General features: G+C 40.4%; 1 protein-coding gene across 1 annotated transcript; it reads left to right on the top strand.

The window, feature by feature from the left end:
- The first annotated feature begins 974 nt into the window (after positions 1 to 974).
- LOC101525596 (olfactory receptor 9I1-like) lies at positions 975 to 1,916 on the top strand. The gene has a single exon (XM_004585508.2). It carries the CDS (start codon positions 975 to 977, stop codon positions 1,914 to 1,916), a length of 942 nt encoding a protein of 313 aa, XP_004585565.2.
- The last annotated feature ends 10,867 nt before the right edge of the window (positions 1,917 to 12,783 follow it).

The raw sequence follows: 12,783 nt of genomic DNA, 5'->3' as shown, positions 1-12,783 counted from the left end.
CTGATTAGCATGTGTTATATTCTCATATTCTTTTTATTTGTTTATTTGTTTTTGGTGGTGAGAACTTTTCAAATTGATTCTCTTAGAAATTTCCAAATATATTCATTGTGCAAAAATAAACTTGTGTTTTGATTTCATTTTCTATGAACTTCTGGAAGTACTTTGCATAACACACTGCTATTAACTATAGTCACGATGTTGTGCAATACATCTTTGAACTTAATGCTCCTGTCTAAAAGAAATTTTGTATCCTTTTACCCACATCTTTCAAACTCTCTTCCTTTCACCTTTCACCATTTGCAACTCTGCTTTTCTTAATTCAACTGTTTTAGATTACACACATAAATGAGATACAAGGCAAGATCTCCTTGCTTCTTAAGATTGGATAGTGGTTTATTTTGCAAATGCACTACATTTAAAAATAATTTTATGTGTGTGAGTTGAATTATAGGACATGCACAGTATGTAAATGATGCCTTTTACAAGGCATCTTGTTACTTTGGCACTGTAATTTCTGTTTAATCAAGAAGGAGGGTGAGGTTGATTAACTTTCTTGAGGTGTGAAGATATTAAACATCTGAGTTGAAAGACTGTATTATTAGTTCTGTACCATTCAGATTTCCTCAGCAAAGCATTTCCTGTCTGTCTGAGTCTGATGTGGCTTTCCAAGTGGAACTGGTCAGAGGCTTGGAGGTCCCTAGAAGTGAGTGTTGCCCCTAGCTCTGCTTGCTTATTTACCACGACATCTTGGACTAGTCACTTTCCCTCTATGCCCCTCATATTCTTCTGTAGAAACAAAATTGACGATATGCGCTTCCAAGGATATCTGAATCAACAGAGATAAAGTTGGTGAAAAATGTAAATCTGAAACGTCATTATTGTTACTGAACCATGATCGTATCAAACTGTGGTCACCTAAATTCGCCTTCAATGAGACTTTGCTTTCTTTTGTTTCAGCAGGAGATCGTGGCTTCATGGCAGAGAATGGCACCGTGGTGACTGATTTTGTCCTGATGGGATTCCAGCTTCAGGGGCACCTTCAGACAGGTCTCTTCCTTGTATTTCTGGCTTTTTATCTCATTACCGTGGGGGGCAACCTGGGCATGATCATGCTAATTCATAACGACTCTAGGCTCCACACTCCCATGTACTTCTTCCTCAGTCATCTTTCCTTCCTGGATATTTGCTACTCTTCTGTTATTGTCCCTCAGTTGCTTGAGACCTTGAGAACTGATAAAATGGTCATCACCTATGAGCGCTGTGCCATTCAGTTCTTCTTTTTCACTCTCTATGCTAGTACAGAGTGCTTTCTTTTGGCAGTGATGGCCTATGACCGCTATGTGGCTGTGTGCAACCCTCTCCTCTATGCTACAGCCATGACAACCCAGACCTGCCTGGGGCTGGTGGCTGCAACCTATGCAGGTGCCATGATCAATTCTGTGGTTCGTACAGGGTGCACCTTCTCTATCTCCTTCTGTAAGTCCGATCAGGTGGATTTCTTCTTTTGCGATCTCCCACCCCTGCTGAAGCTTGCCTGTAGTGAGACTGGGCCACGGGAGCAGATAATCTACCTCTTGGCTTTCTTGGTCATCACAATCAGCATTTCGGTGATTGTGATGTCTTACATATTCATCATTCGGGCTATTCTGAAGATTCGTACAGCAGGCGGCAAAGCCAAGACCTTCTCCACTTGTGCTTCTCATATGACTGCGGTGGCTCTTTTCTTTGGGACACTCATATTCATGTACCTGAAAGGTAACATGGGACAATCCCTCTGGGAAGACAAGATTGTGTCAGTATTCTACACCGTGGTCATTCCCATGCTCAATCCAATGATTTACAGCTTGAGAAACAAGGAGGTAAAGGAGGCCCTGAGGAAAGTTTTCAATAGGATGAGGGGTTTCCAAGCAGAATAGGACATGCGCTCTGTCTGCACAGGAGTTCCTGCAAACCATCCTCTGGCCTTCTGCCTAGTCCCCTTAACACATGAACCAGATTCATCACTGCAAAGATACATTGAGGCAGAAGCACATGGATTTGGGTTCCAACATCTTCTTTCTTAGTTCTGACCTTGCATCAAAAGCATGCTGCCCTGATTTTTTTTTTGTAAGTAAAAATTTCTTCCTTGTTTTGATTAAAGGCCAAGTAACTAGGATCAAGTGAGATAGAATGACAAAAAACTTTGTAAATAATAATGTGTTGTAAAGTATAATATTTATTTTTCTTCTTTGTCCTGAATATTATTGAGTATTTTCTCAGGTATGTGAATTTTTCGGCTAAGCTCATCTTTTGATTCCCTATAATGATCATACACCAATAGCTCACTGTTTTCATAATAAGAACAGCTAAATTTTTGTTGCCTGTGGATGGTGGAGTGGATAATGGTCTTGACCAAAGGAAACTTTAAAATTTAAGTCATAACCAATTTGGGAATTTGTCATAGAAAAATGCATTGGTTGAACACATGGATAAAAAAAAAGTGGAGCAAGGAGACATGCATTGGGAGATGTTGAATTAGAATACGTTAGGTTACCTCCCAGTTGGCTCAAAGGAACAAAATACTGTAGAACGAATTGGAGATGAATTAGTTTGCATGAATTATTGGAAACAATTTGATCTTGATGTAGGGCTCAACAGAATCCCACATATTACTTTGTAATATTTCTTGAATAGCAAAGGTCAGCAGCTCTATTTTACTTCTGAAGCATTCATTGCTCATGGACCATCTGTCAGCGTGAACTCAAGAACTCAAGTTATTTCCTATTCTCTAGTAATGAAAGCCTCTATCTTCTTTCATCTCCTCTAGGACATTTACTTTATTGTCAGAAGGCAGATAGTTCTGAATCTACTGTCACCTTTTATGACCTCCACATTTGCAAGAAATATTGGAAAAGAAACATCTCCATGGAGACCCACAATCTTATCCATTAATTCAGCCAAATATTTATTGACTATCCACTACGTATTAGACAAGATATAAAACTCAGAATACAGCAAAAAGTAAGAATAACATAGTTACACAGAAGGAGTTGACTCTGGAGAATAGAAAGATATTAAGTCATTACACAGGCAATTAATTTTATTTTACATTTTGGCAGGTGGAGCAAAAGAAACAACACAGGATATTGTTACATTATCAAAGAGGATTCTGACCTAGTTTGGTGTGGTCAGAAGAGGCTTCCCTAAGAAACTGACGTGTAAACAAAGGCTCAGTGAGTAAATATGCCATAGTTGTGGGCTGGGAAGACTGTTCCAGGTAAACAGACATAAATGCAAAGTTCTGTGGAATGGGATTCCTTGACATACCAAGAGAAGCCAGAGGATCTGTAGCACGAGTGAGAAGGGGTTTATTGTGAGACGTAACTAGTAAATTTAGGAAACACTAGGTCAGAGAAACTTGCATATTTGCATGGAGTCTTGTGGACTTTATTTCAAAAAGCAGAGTGTGACGGAGCTGAATTTGAGTTTTAAGTAGACCTCTCATGGAGCTATGATGGATGGAGAGGAGGTTGGTGGTAATAGAAGTGGAGATGACTTCAAACAACAACAACAACAAAATTGGTGTATCCTAGTGCACGGCATTTTTTTAAAGATTTATTTATTTTTATTGGAAAGGCGGATATACATAGAGGAGGAGAAACAGAGAGGAAGATCTTCCGTCCGATGATTCACTCCCCAAGTGAGCGCAATGGCTGGAGCTGAGCCAATCCAAAGCCAGGAGCCAGGAACTTCTTTCCGGGTCTCCCACACGGGTGCAGGGTCCCAAAGCTTTGAGCCATTCTTGACTGCTTTCCCAGGCCACAAGCAGGGAGCTGGATGGGAAGCAGAGCAGCCGGGATTAGAACCGGTGCCCATATGGGATTCCGGGGTGCAGAAGGCGAAGACCTTAACCACCAGGCCACCGTGCTGGGCCCTCGTGCACGGCGTTTGACTTGCACACAATACTGTGTGCTTCTTTCTAGAATCCTTGTTATGTTCGAGAAAGTTAGTGGGTGTAAGATGATCATGATAGCTGTGCACAGATTCTTGGCCAAATGGTGAAATTAGGAAATACAAGTTTTTGTGATAATCTGCCTTTTCATTTGTGCATCTTTCCTTTCATAAAATGTGACCTTCTTCAGGCACACACAATATATGCTATCTGTTTGTTTACCAAAAATATTCATCAATTACTCCTTACTCAAGGGATCGTTGGACACAATATATATTGTCTGTTTATTTACCAAAAATGTTCATCAATTACTCCTTTCTCAAGGGGTTGGTTGGATTTTCAAGAACCCCCTACTGTTGGTCAAGCTGTGAGATCTGTTTGTGGACTGGAAGCAGGAGAAATCTTCAAAAAACAAAACTAATTTAAGTGGCTAAAATGCTAAGCGGTGGGTTTTTACTTTGGTGGGTGATGCAAGCAGAGTGATGTGGATGTTAATACCTGATGTATGCACAGTTATTACACAAAAGAGCAACTGAATAAAATAAAAAAGTTAATGTGTTTGAAGGAGCTTCTGACTAATGTTGAAAACACCGGAGGAAATTGCATTTATGTTGTGTTATTAATTAGATACACTAATAAGTGAGTGAAAACATTTTTAAGGTTCTTAGCTGTGTCAGGTTCTGTGTTAAAAGCTTTCATGTTTTTCAGTTGAAGTTCTTATTACTAAAGAGAAAACTCTCAAGCTCTCATTCTATAATAGGTTCTACAATAGTCTTAGAAGTATTTCTGTCAACTTCTAAGTGCATTTCTGTTGAGGACCTGGAATTTGAAATGATATATTTTTAATTCTAATACTTTGGACTCAATCCACCAAAACGATATTGGAAAAGTGAGGAAATTAGACCTTGTAATTCTGAACTAAGTCATTTTCTCAATACATTAAGAAGGTGAAATGTTTCACATTTGTCAGCACTTAGAGTAACATTGATACCCTAATTACAGTTTTTTATTTTTCACATATATGAATCTGAGTAATTAACCTACTCAGTGGGAGGACACGAGTGCAGGCTGAAATCATGGAGTGTAATTCACCCACACAAGGTCTTGGTCCTTTAATAGAAGGTATTTCTATTGACACTGTCATGTACGGGTAGAGGTGTATTGAAGGAGTCACAATACTTCAGATAAGAGCAAAAATACCATGTTCTTTTTGGTCATGGGGATCAGTGCATGGCAAACAGAAATACTTCTCACGTGTCTCCTTTCCCTGTTGTTAAAACCCTATTTGCATAGTTTAGGAAGAGTCATGTTCAAATGGCCTCAAGAACAGAGCCGTTGCAGCCCTAATATTACTACCCCTCATGATCTCCTGTGTGTGTGTGTGTGTGTGTGTGTGTGTGTGTGTGTGTGTGTGACAATGGGGAAAGAAGGAAATGAAGGGATGAAGAATTTTGGTTGAAAGGTTTTTGCTGGTGACGGAGTTCAAAGAAGCTAAGATGGCTCTAGGTTATGAATCTTATTTTGCCTGATGTTGAAGCCAAAGCTCAAATAATATTTTATCCTCAGTCTTCCAGTGTGTGAGGAGGGTAAATCACCCCGAGAAATCGGGAATAGAAGGCACATGTTGAAAGGAAAGCAGGCTGCCTGCTCCCTGGGGTGAGCTTGCTTGTGGAGATCAGGATGTTTCGTGGACATTACACAAGTCCTCTCTTTCATCCTCTTAGGAAAGAAAATCTCAGCTATTTTTCACTTTTCTCTTCTTCAAAAACTCACAAAGTTTTCTGAAAATAGTTGAAAAGAACATTGTGTCTTATTCTTCAGCTCAACATTTCTCTGTTCTTATTTAAAACCCAGTAGTACAAACACAAAAATAAAAGCTGACAGCAGTAGCAATGAAAATGTTTTTTTTTTCTTGATATAGAGTGGACATATGAACTCTTTGTAATCTTGTCCTTGTTAAATTTGTTGTTTTGGGTTTCCAAACTTCCTAAGAAATGGCTGTCTAAGAAACCTGCTTTATATACAAAGTGTTTTATTAATTAGTCCAAGAATTCAACTCTTTATTGATGTGTTGTCATCTACTGGATACTATTATAATGATTTTGGAGTTATAGTAACGAGGAACATGATCAAAAATTCTATTTCTTTTCTAAACAACAGTGTTTGTTTTCCCCTACTTGCTATTTGTTGAAATCGTTTATAGAGGGAAGCTTGACATTATCAATTGAAAGTATGACATTGTAAAAATTAAAGAAAAATAATAAAAGAATGAAGGGTGGAAGTCTTGGAGGAAGGGAAGGATGGGAAGTATTATTATGGTTTTAAAACTGTATATTTGAAATACACGAAATTTGTTCGCTTGTATAAGCAAAAGATTACAATAAAATATATTCAACTTAAAAATTCTATTTCCTCATAGAATCTATGCCTTTTTGTAGGAGATAGATGAAAATGTTGAACATATTATATAAACAATATGCATAAAATATGCCAATAGTTTAGTGGAGTATGTTACTGTGTGTTAAATACCGTGGAAAAAACAAACTAAATAACATAGTAAGAGCAATTTCTTATGCCAAGGATTCTGCAATGGATAGCCAAGTGGCAATTATTGTTTTTTCAACTTAAATAAAATAATTAATTTGGAATAATATTTGTGTAATTTGTGCAATGCTGTAGATACTCTAATGAGTGTGAGAGACGAATAAGTCATGGTTACTGACCTCAAGGAGCTTACAACTCAAAGAAGACAGAAACATGATTAAACAGGTATACAAGGCTGCAGTAGAACCATGTGCAAGACACATATGTGGCCAGGTGCAGGAGGAATGATCTTTTCCTTGCAGGGATTGGTTGCTGGAGAGTCTTTCAGTTGGCAGTAGAAATTTTAGCTGCATTTTGAAGGATCGGTAGGAGCTGATCTCCTGAACAGATTGTTGGTGACAGTGAGGCGATGGCATTCCTGAAAACAGGAAACAAAAACCTGGTGATGGACCCAGGGCATGACGGTGCAGAAGAGGCAGCAGGTGGATCTTGGGAGTTTTTATCTGATGTTTTGGTGTCTGTGTATAACGAATGAGGCATAGGGGATGATGTTGTCCAAGGTTACAGAAAGATTTTACAATTTTCAACCAATGTGGCTTATGTTTCCTAAGAGACTTTCATCTTCAGTAAACTTTATGAGATCATATTTTTTTAAAAAAGATTTATGCTACTGGCAAAGCTCAGTGGATTATTTCTTCAGTTTAGTATAAAAATAAAAATTAGGGAAACAGCTGCAGACAGAGAAGATGTATTTACAAAGTGAACAAATGAATGCGAAAAGAAGGAAAGCGAAGCATAATTTGGGAGAGATCTGGGAGAAGAGGTGTCTCCTGAAAGGAGAGAGGGAGAGAGACCAACGTTTCAGGAGGGGTCTTGAGTTTGTAAGGGTTCCCTGCTGCTAGTGGGAACCTGCAGAAAACCTCCACTGGTAGTCTCTAATCAATTAGGAAATGATGGGGCAATTCCTGTTTTGCCCACCTGAAGGACTCTGGGTCACTGATTCATGTTAAGTTTCCCACCAAACAGTGTATATGCAAACTTGGGACAGTGAGGTGGTGGCACAGGGAGAATGGCCCCACAAGATTTGCCCCTGGACTTCACATGAGATATTAGTGGGCTTGAATGGGCTCAATATATTTATTTTTATTTGAAAGACAGAGTTACAGAGAAAAAGGGAGAAAGAGAGAGAGAGAGAGAGAAGGAGAAGGAGAGAGAGAAGGAGAAGCAGAGAGGGATCTTCTATTTTCTGGTTCACTCCCCAAACAGCTACAATGGCAGATTCTAAGCCAGCAGCAGCAGCAGCAGCTTATTTGGGTCTCTCACATGGGTGCAGGAGCCCAAGCACTTGGGCCATCTTCTGTTTCTTTCCTAGGTGCATTGGCATGGAGCTGGACAGGAGGTGGAACAACCAAAACTTGAGCCAGTGCTCATATGAGATGATGGTGTTGCAGGCAGAGGTTTAGGCTACCACACCACAGCGTTGACCCTTTATGAGAACATTCTAATTCAACTATCATTCTCCTAACTACAATTTTTCTTCCAAGAGTCTTGAATCTGTTATGAGCATCAGTCAGTTCGCCTGATCTAAGCTCTGTGAGATGCTGAGTCTTGTCTATCAGTGGCATTCTGGGTTTCTCCAAGAAGAGAAGAGAATACCTTACATGAATGCCAAATCTTCAGGGAATCACTCCAGATTGATCAGCTGGTAACCATGAAGTTGGAAAAATACCAGGAAACTCTGGTCGGTGATGAAAAAGTTCTGCTGGCTGTTTGGACTTGAAGCAACTAAATTTCTTGATACCAAAGCAGAATACGGTAGTTCTTTGCTTCTTCAGCCATACAAAGAAAACTGCAACAACACTGAGTGTTCAGAAACAGGATATTGATAAAGAGATAGAGAGCTTGGACTCTAATTTGCCTGATGCATCGCTTACTACAGAGAACCATTTTTTGACTCCTTTTTTTGTGCACCTGGAGAATGGATTTTGGGACATACAAAGCATTTCACTAGGATTTCATGTAACTAAGTAGTCCCTGTTCTATGTTTGCCTCATCAGCCTTCCTTCGCTTTATGGTATTCAAGGATTTTTCTTAAAATTTTATTAAGGACATGCTGTTCTCTTATTTAGATGCTTTCAGTACCTCCTCCCATTTCTGCTAGATTAAAACACATGCTCTTCGCTAAAGACAGCAAAACCCAAATGAGATGGTTCCTGCCCATTCCTCTGCCTTACTGCTCATGTTGGGCTCCATCTACATTGTCCTACTGCCCTTGACCATGCCATATTTATCCCCTGCTCATGGCTCTTGCCCTTGAGACTTCCTTTTCCAGGAAAACTTATTCTTCAAGCCTTTAAGTAGCTATTCCTCCTGACTTACATGTCTGCTCAAATATTCCTTAAGCCCAAGGGCATCCCTGGACACTGTGTCTACAATAGCACTCCAACACAGCTCCAGTGTTAGAGCCGGAGATGCTTTACTACAGAGAAAATCCCAAAATGGGAGTCTCTCTTCCTTTGTGTAGTCCTGAGACACTGTAGCTTCCAGAGCGTGGTGCTGGCCATGTTGGCACAGCATACCAGAGCACTGGTTCTAGTTCTCATGGCTGTGCTTCTAATCCAGCTTCCTGATAATGTGCCATGGAAAATAGTGGAAGATGATTCAGCTACTTGGGTCCCTGCCAACCACATGGGAGACCAGGATGGGCATCCTGGTTTCTGGCTTTGTCCTGAAGCAGAAGTGGGTGTTAAGGCAGTCTCGAAAGTGTCTTTTGCTCTGTTTCTCAGTCACTATGCCTCTCAAATAATGAATGAATGAATGAATGAATTTAAGAAGTAAAGAGCCTTAGAACGAGCTTCTCAAAAAAAGGGACATATTGTGTTTGGGGTTTGTGAGCTCCCTTTCCTTGGGAGCACTTAAGCAAGGACTTAGATGCTTGGTAGAAGATTCAGACATCAGGAGCCAAGCCACTGAGCTAAACAGGTTGAAGATGATTCAATAGAAAGGTGTAGGACAGTGAGGGGCAGAGCACCCCCCGCTTTTTTTTTTTTTTTACAGCAAAAGCTGCCTCTCAGTTCTAAGTGTTGCTGTCTGCATTTGCAGAAAGATTTCTTTTTCCCAAAGATAAATTTGAAAAATTTAAAAAAAATAGGAAAATTCTTGCTTTATAAATTTTTCACGGGCTTTCTCTTATAACCTGCCAGTTGGTAAGGCCCGTCTCAGGTAAAAGGGAGAATCGTATATAGAAATGATAAGTTTATGGACTAGAAGACCTTTCATGATTTTCTGACCTTTGTTCTCTGATTTCTGAGTTATATAAAAGAGAAAGATTATTAATAGTGTCACTCTATTACTAGAATATGACTCAGCATACGAGAAGAGCAGATAAGATGCAGGAAGAATTCTGATTTGATGGAAGGAAGAGTATTCGTGGAATTAGATTTCTCTGTACCACCCATCACCATTTATACCAATTAATATTAATTTCTGATAATAATAGGTGGGGAAAGTCATATAAGTAAGTCTTACCAAGGAGTTTTAAAGGGACAATGAAGAGAGTGTGAGAGCAAGAGTGACATTGAGAGTGAGAGATTGAGGGAGGGAGGGAGATAGAGAGAGAGGAAAAGGGGTCAGGAGGAAGAGGACAGAAGGGAGGAGAACATGACATGAGGAGACTGGGATAAGGAGAGAAGTTTTGGCAAGGAATTCCGATGTACAGAAAGGAAATCAAGAGTTTGAAGACTCTGCTCTGAGGCCAGTGGTTTGGAGACACAGGGCATTCTGCAGGCTGCATCATTTACTGATCACATGGAATGTTTCAGCTTAGCAATAAAAATCAATACTATGGATTTTTTTTGTTGTTGTTCTGTAAAGAAGCTGAGAGTATAGAAAAAGAACAGGAGTTCTTATTGCTTTGTGACCCAACCGGATTTTGTTGCATATTCATAACTACCAAGGAAGCTGCATGAATAGTGAAGGAGATGGCTTTCCCTCCTCCAGCACTGTAGCTGGAAATAAAATTCCCTTGTTGAAGGAGAATGTGCAGAAGGGATCCTTGTAATGAGGTACAAGGTCATGACTCCACAGGTGTGAGATCCACACCTGTGTACAGCAGCATGGTAGATGGCAATGCTATCAGAGCCCTTTCATATCCTCTTAGCATACACAGCTCCAGCATACAGCACCTGTGAGCCTGTTACTGTAGATGCCAGCCCCTCTTTTTCTCTACCCTATAACTAGGCACCCTGGGACTTACGATCCTTACAGAAGTGCTCAACTGAAAAGTGTCAGGACTTTTGGGTAAATCCTGAGTCTGCATTTTCCAGATGGGGCTGTGTCCTCAGGCTCTGAATTACAATATGAGGAAGCTGCTCACATCATGGCCCACTCCGGGTCCCCTTCTCCTCTTTCTTATCTCACTTGTCCCCTTTCCTATCTGCACGCCTTGGCTGTCACAAGAAAACCATCTTGTTCTTGACTCTCCATTCTGATTCTGGGGTGATCTCCTCTACCTTGTTGCACAGGCTAACCCAGGGGAAGTGAGTTCTAGGATTGTTGGTACCATTGTGTCCTCTCTAAAATTGATATGACTATATCTGGAGATAGGCTTTTAATAGAGGTAATGCATCAAAAATGATATCACTGAGCTGGAGTGCAGGACTAGGCTTATATGACTGGATAAAGGAGAAATTTGGACACAGAGGCAAGCATCTGAAAAGTGTCTTCATGGCAATACCTAGACTGTTGTTTGACTAAATAACTGGATGCCAAATGTGCCAGTTTGACACGTTAAAACTATCACAGGCCCTTTGAAGATTGCACGAGACAGCAATTCCTCTTAAAGGGACACTCACTGTCAGTGTTATGCAGGATCAGAACCAAGGGTAATTGTCTCCTTAACTTCTGTACCTCCCTAGCCTCACTGTGAGTGTGGCCCTGATGTCCATGAAAGATAAAGAATTGTGATTTTAATCTGAGCCTACTCAGAGCAGGATAGAATATGGGTCAGAAAACTCAGGGTTTGAAATCTGATTTTGTGACTCTAATGAATTCTCTGAAAGCGGCACATTAGAAAAGTTATTGTTATTATCATTTTCCAAAATATGGTGTTGTGACAGGGATTCCCCCATTCCCTCCCATTTTCCCTTTCCCACTCTCCCCTTCCACCATTTCCCCCATATTATTAAAGTAATGAAGTCCTTTAGTTGCAGTTACAGGTTTAACATTCTGCCATTTAAGTGGATCGGGACATTGTAGGTATAGACCAAGAAACAAAATCTGGCACAGTCATTTAAAGCCTTAGCTTTCCCAACAGTGGAATTGGGGACCAGACATCACTTGTTCTCTAGGGGCATTGTGAGGTGCTAGAATATCAACTTTTCTTCTGGGTCTCCCATATGGGTGCAGGGTTCCAGGGACTTGGACCATCCTCCACTGCTTTCCCAAGCCACAAGCAGGGAGCTGGTTGGGGAGTAGAGCAGCTGGGACACAAACTGGATGGAAGATCTCTTTTTACGTTTCCTCTCTATAAATCTACTTTTCAAATAAAAATACATAAATATTCAAAACAAATCTACTCAAGTTAGCTGAATAGAGGTAGGAATATTGGCTGGGTGTTTGGGTGGGGGAAACTGGGGCCAGGACAGAGGTCAAACAGGAACCATAGCTGATGTTGTCTGGCCACCCATCCAGGGCACCTGTAGTGGCTGCAGGACAGGGGTTAAGAAATGAATGTTGGATGAAGGACAAAGTTGTTTGATATCTGATGATAATAAATGTCTTCTTTTATTGGATTGTAGAAGTCTCTGAAATCAGTAGTTTTTTTTTTTTTTAAGGAAATGGGAAGTGATAATATCCAAACATAAATTCTGAAATACCTCTTCAGGCTTACTGGAACATGGAGCAAGAAAAGCTGGACGGGCGGTATAGCCCGCTTCTACGGGTGTTGGTCAACCAGACAGTGGAGGTGTTGGGGGCCCCAAATATGAACCATCTGCATTGCTGTGAACACAACAGATTTTAACAATTTGTGGAACAGACTTAAAGACTTTCTGCTGATTTGAGATATCAAAATTATACCCTGCTTATAGATCAGCCACTAAGTATGCAAAAAAGTCCTCTTTACCACTGGCCATCAGGTCCCTCACTTGGGTGGCCTGGGGCTGAGAAACCCTCCTGGAGAACCAGAGCAAATGGAGAACAACCAGTCTGACTTTTCAGGTATGGTGAACTTTGAGAACAAGGAACATTAAGACATCCTTCTGCGGAACTGCAGGGGAACTTCAACGTGGCTCTGAAAGAGGTGGCGT

The sequence above is a fragment of the Ochotona princeps genome, chromosome 4, assembly GCF_030435755.1.
Source record: "Ochotona princeps isolate mOchPri1 chromosome 4, mOchPri1.hap1, whole genome shotgun sequence".
NCBI lineage: Eukaryota > Metazoa > Chordata > Mammalia > Lagomorpha > Ochotonidae > Ochotona > Ochotona princeps.
Note: the sequence above shows the minus strand (reverse complement) of the source record. Positions and strands in the feature narration are given on the sequence as shown.

Coding starts and splice junctions, on each gene's coding strand:
- LOC101525596 (XM_004585508.2), top strand. CDS start 975: ATGGCAGAGAATGGCACCGTGGTGACTGATTTTGTCCTGATGGGATTC.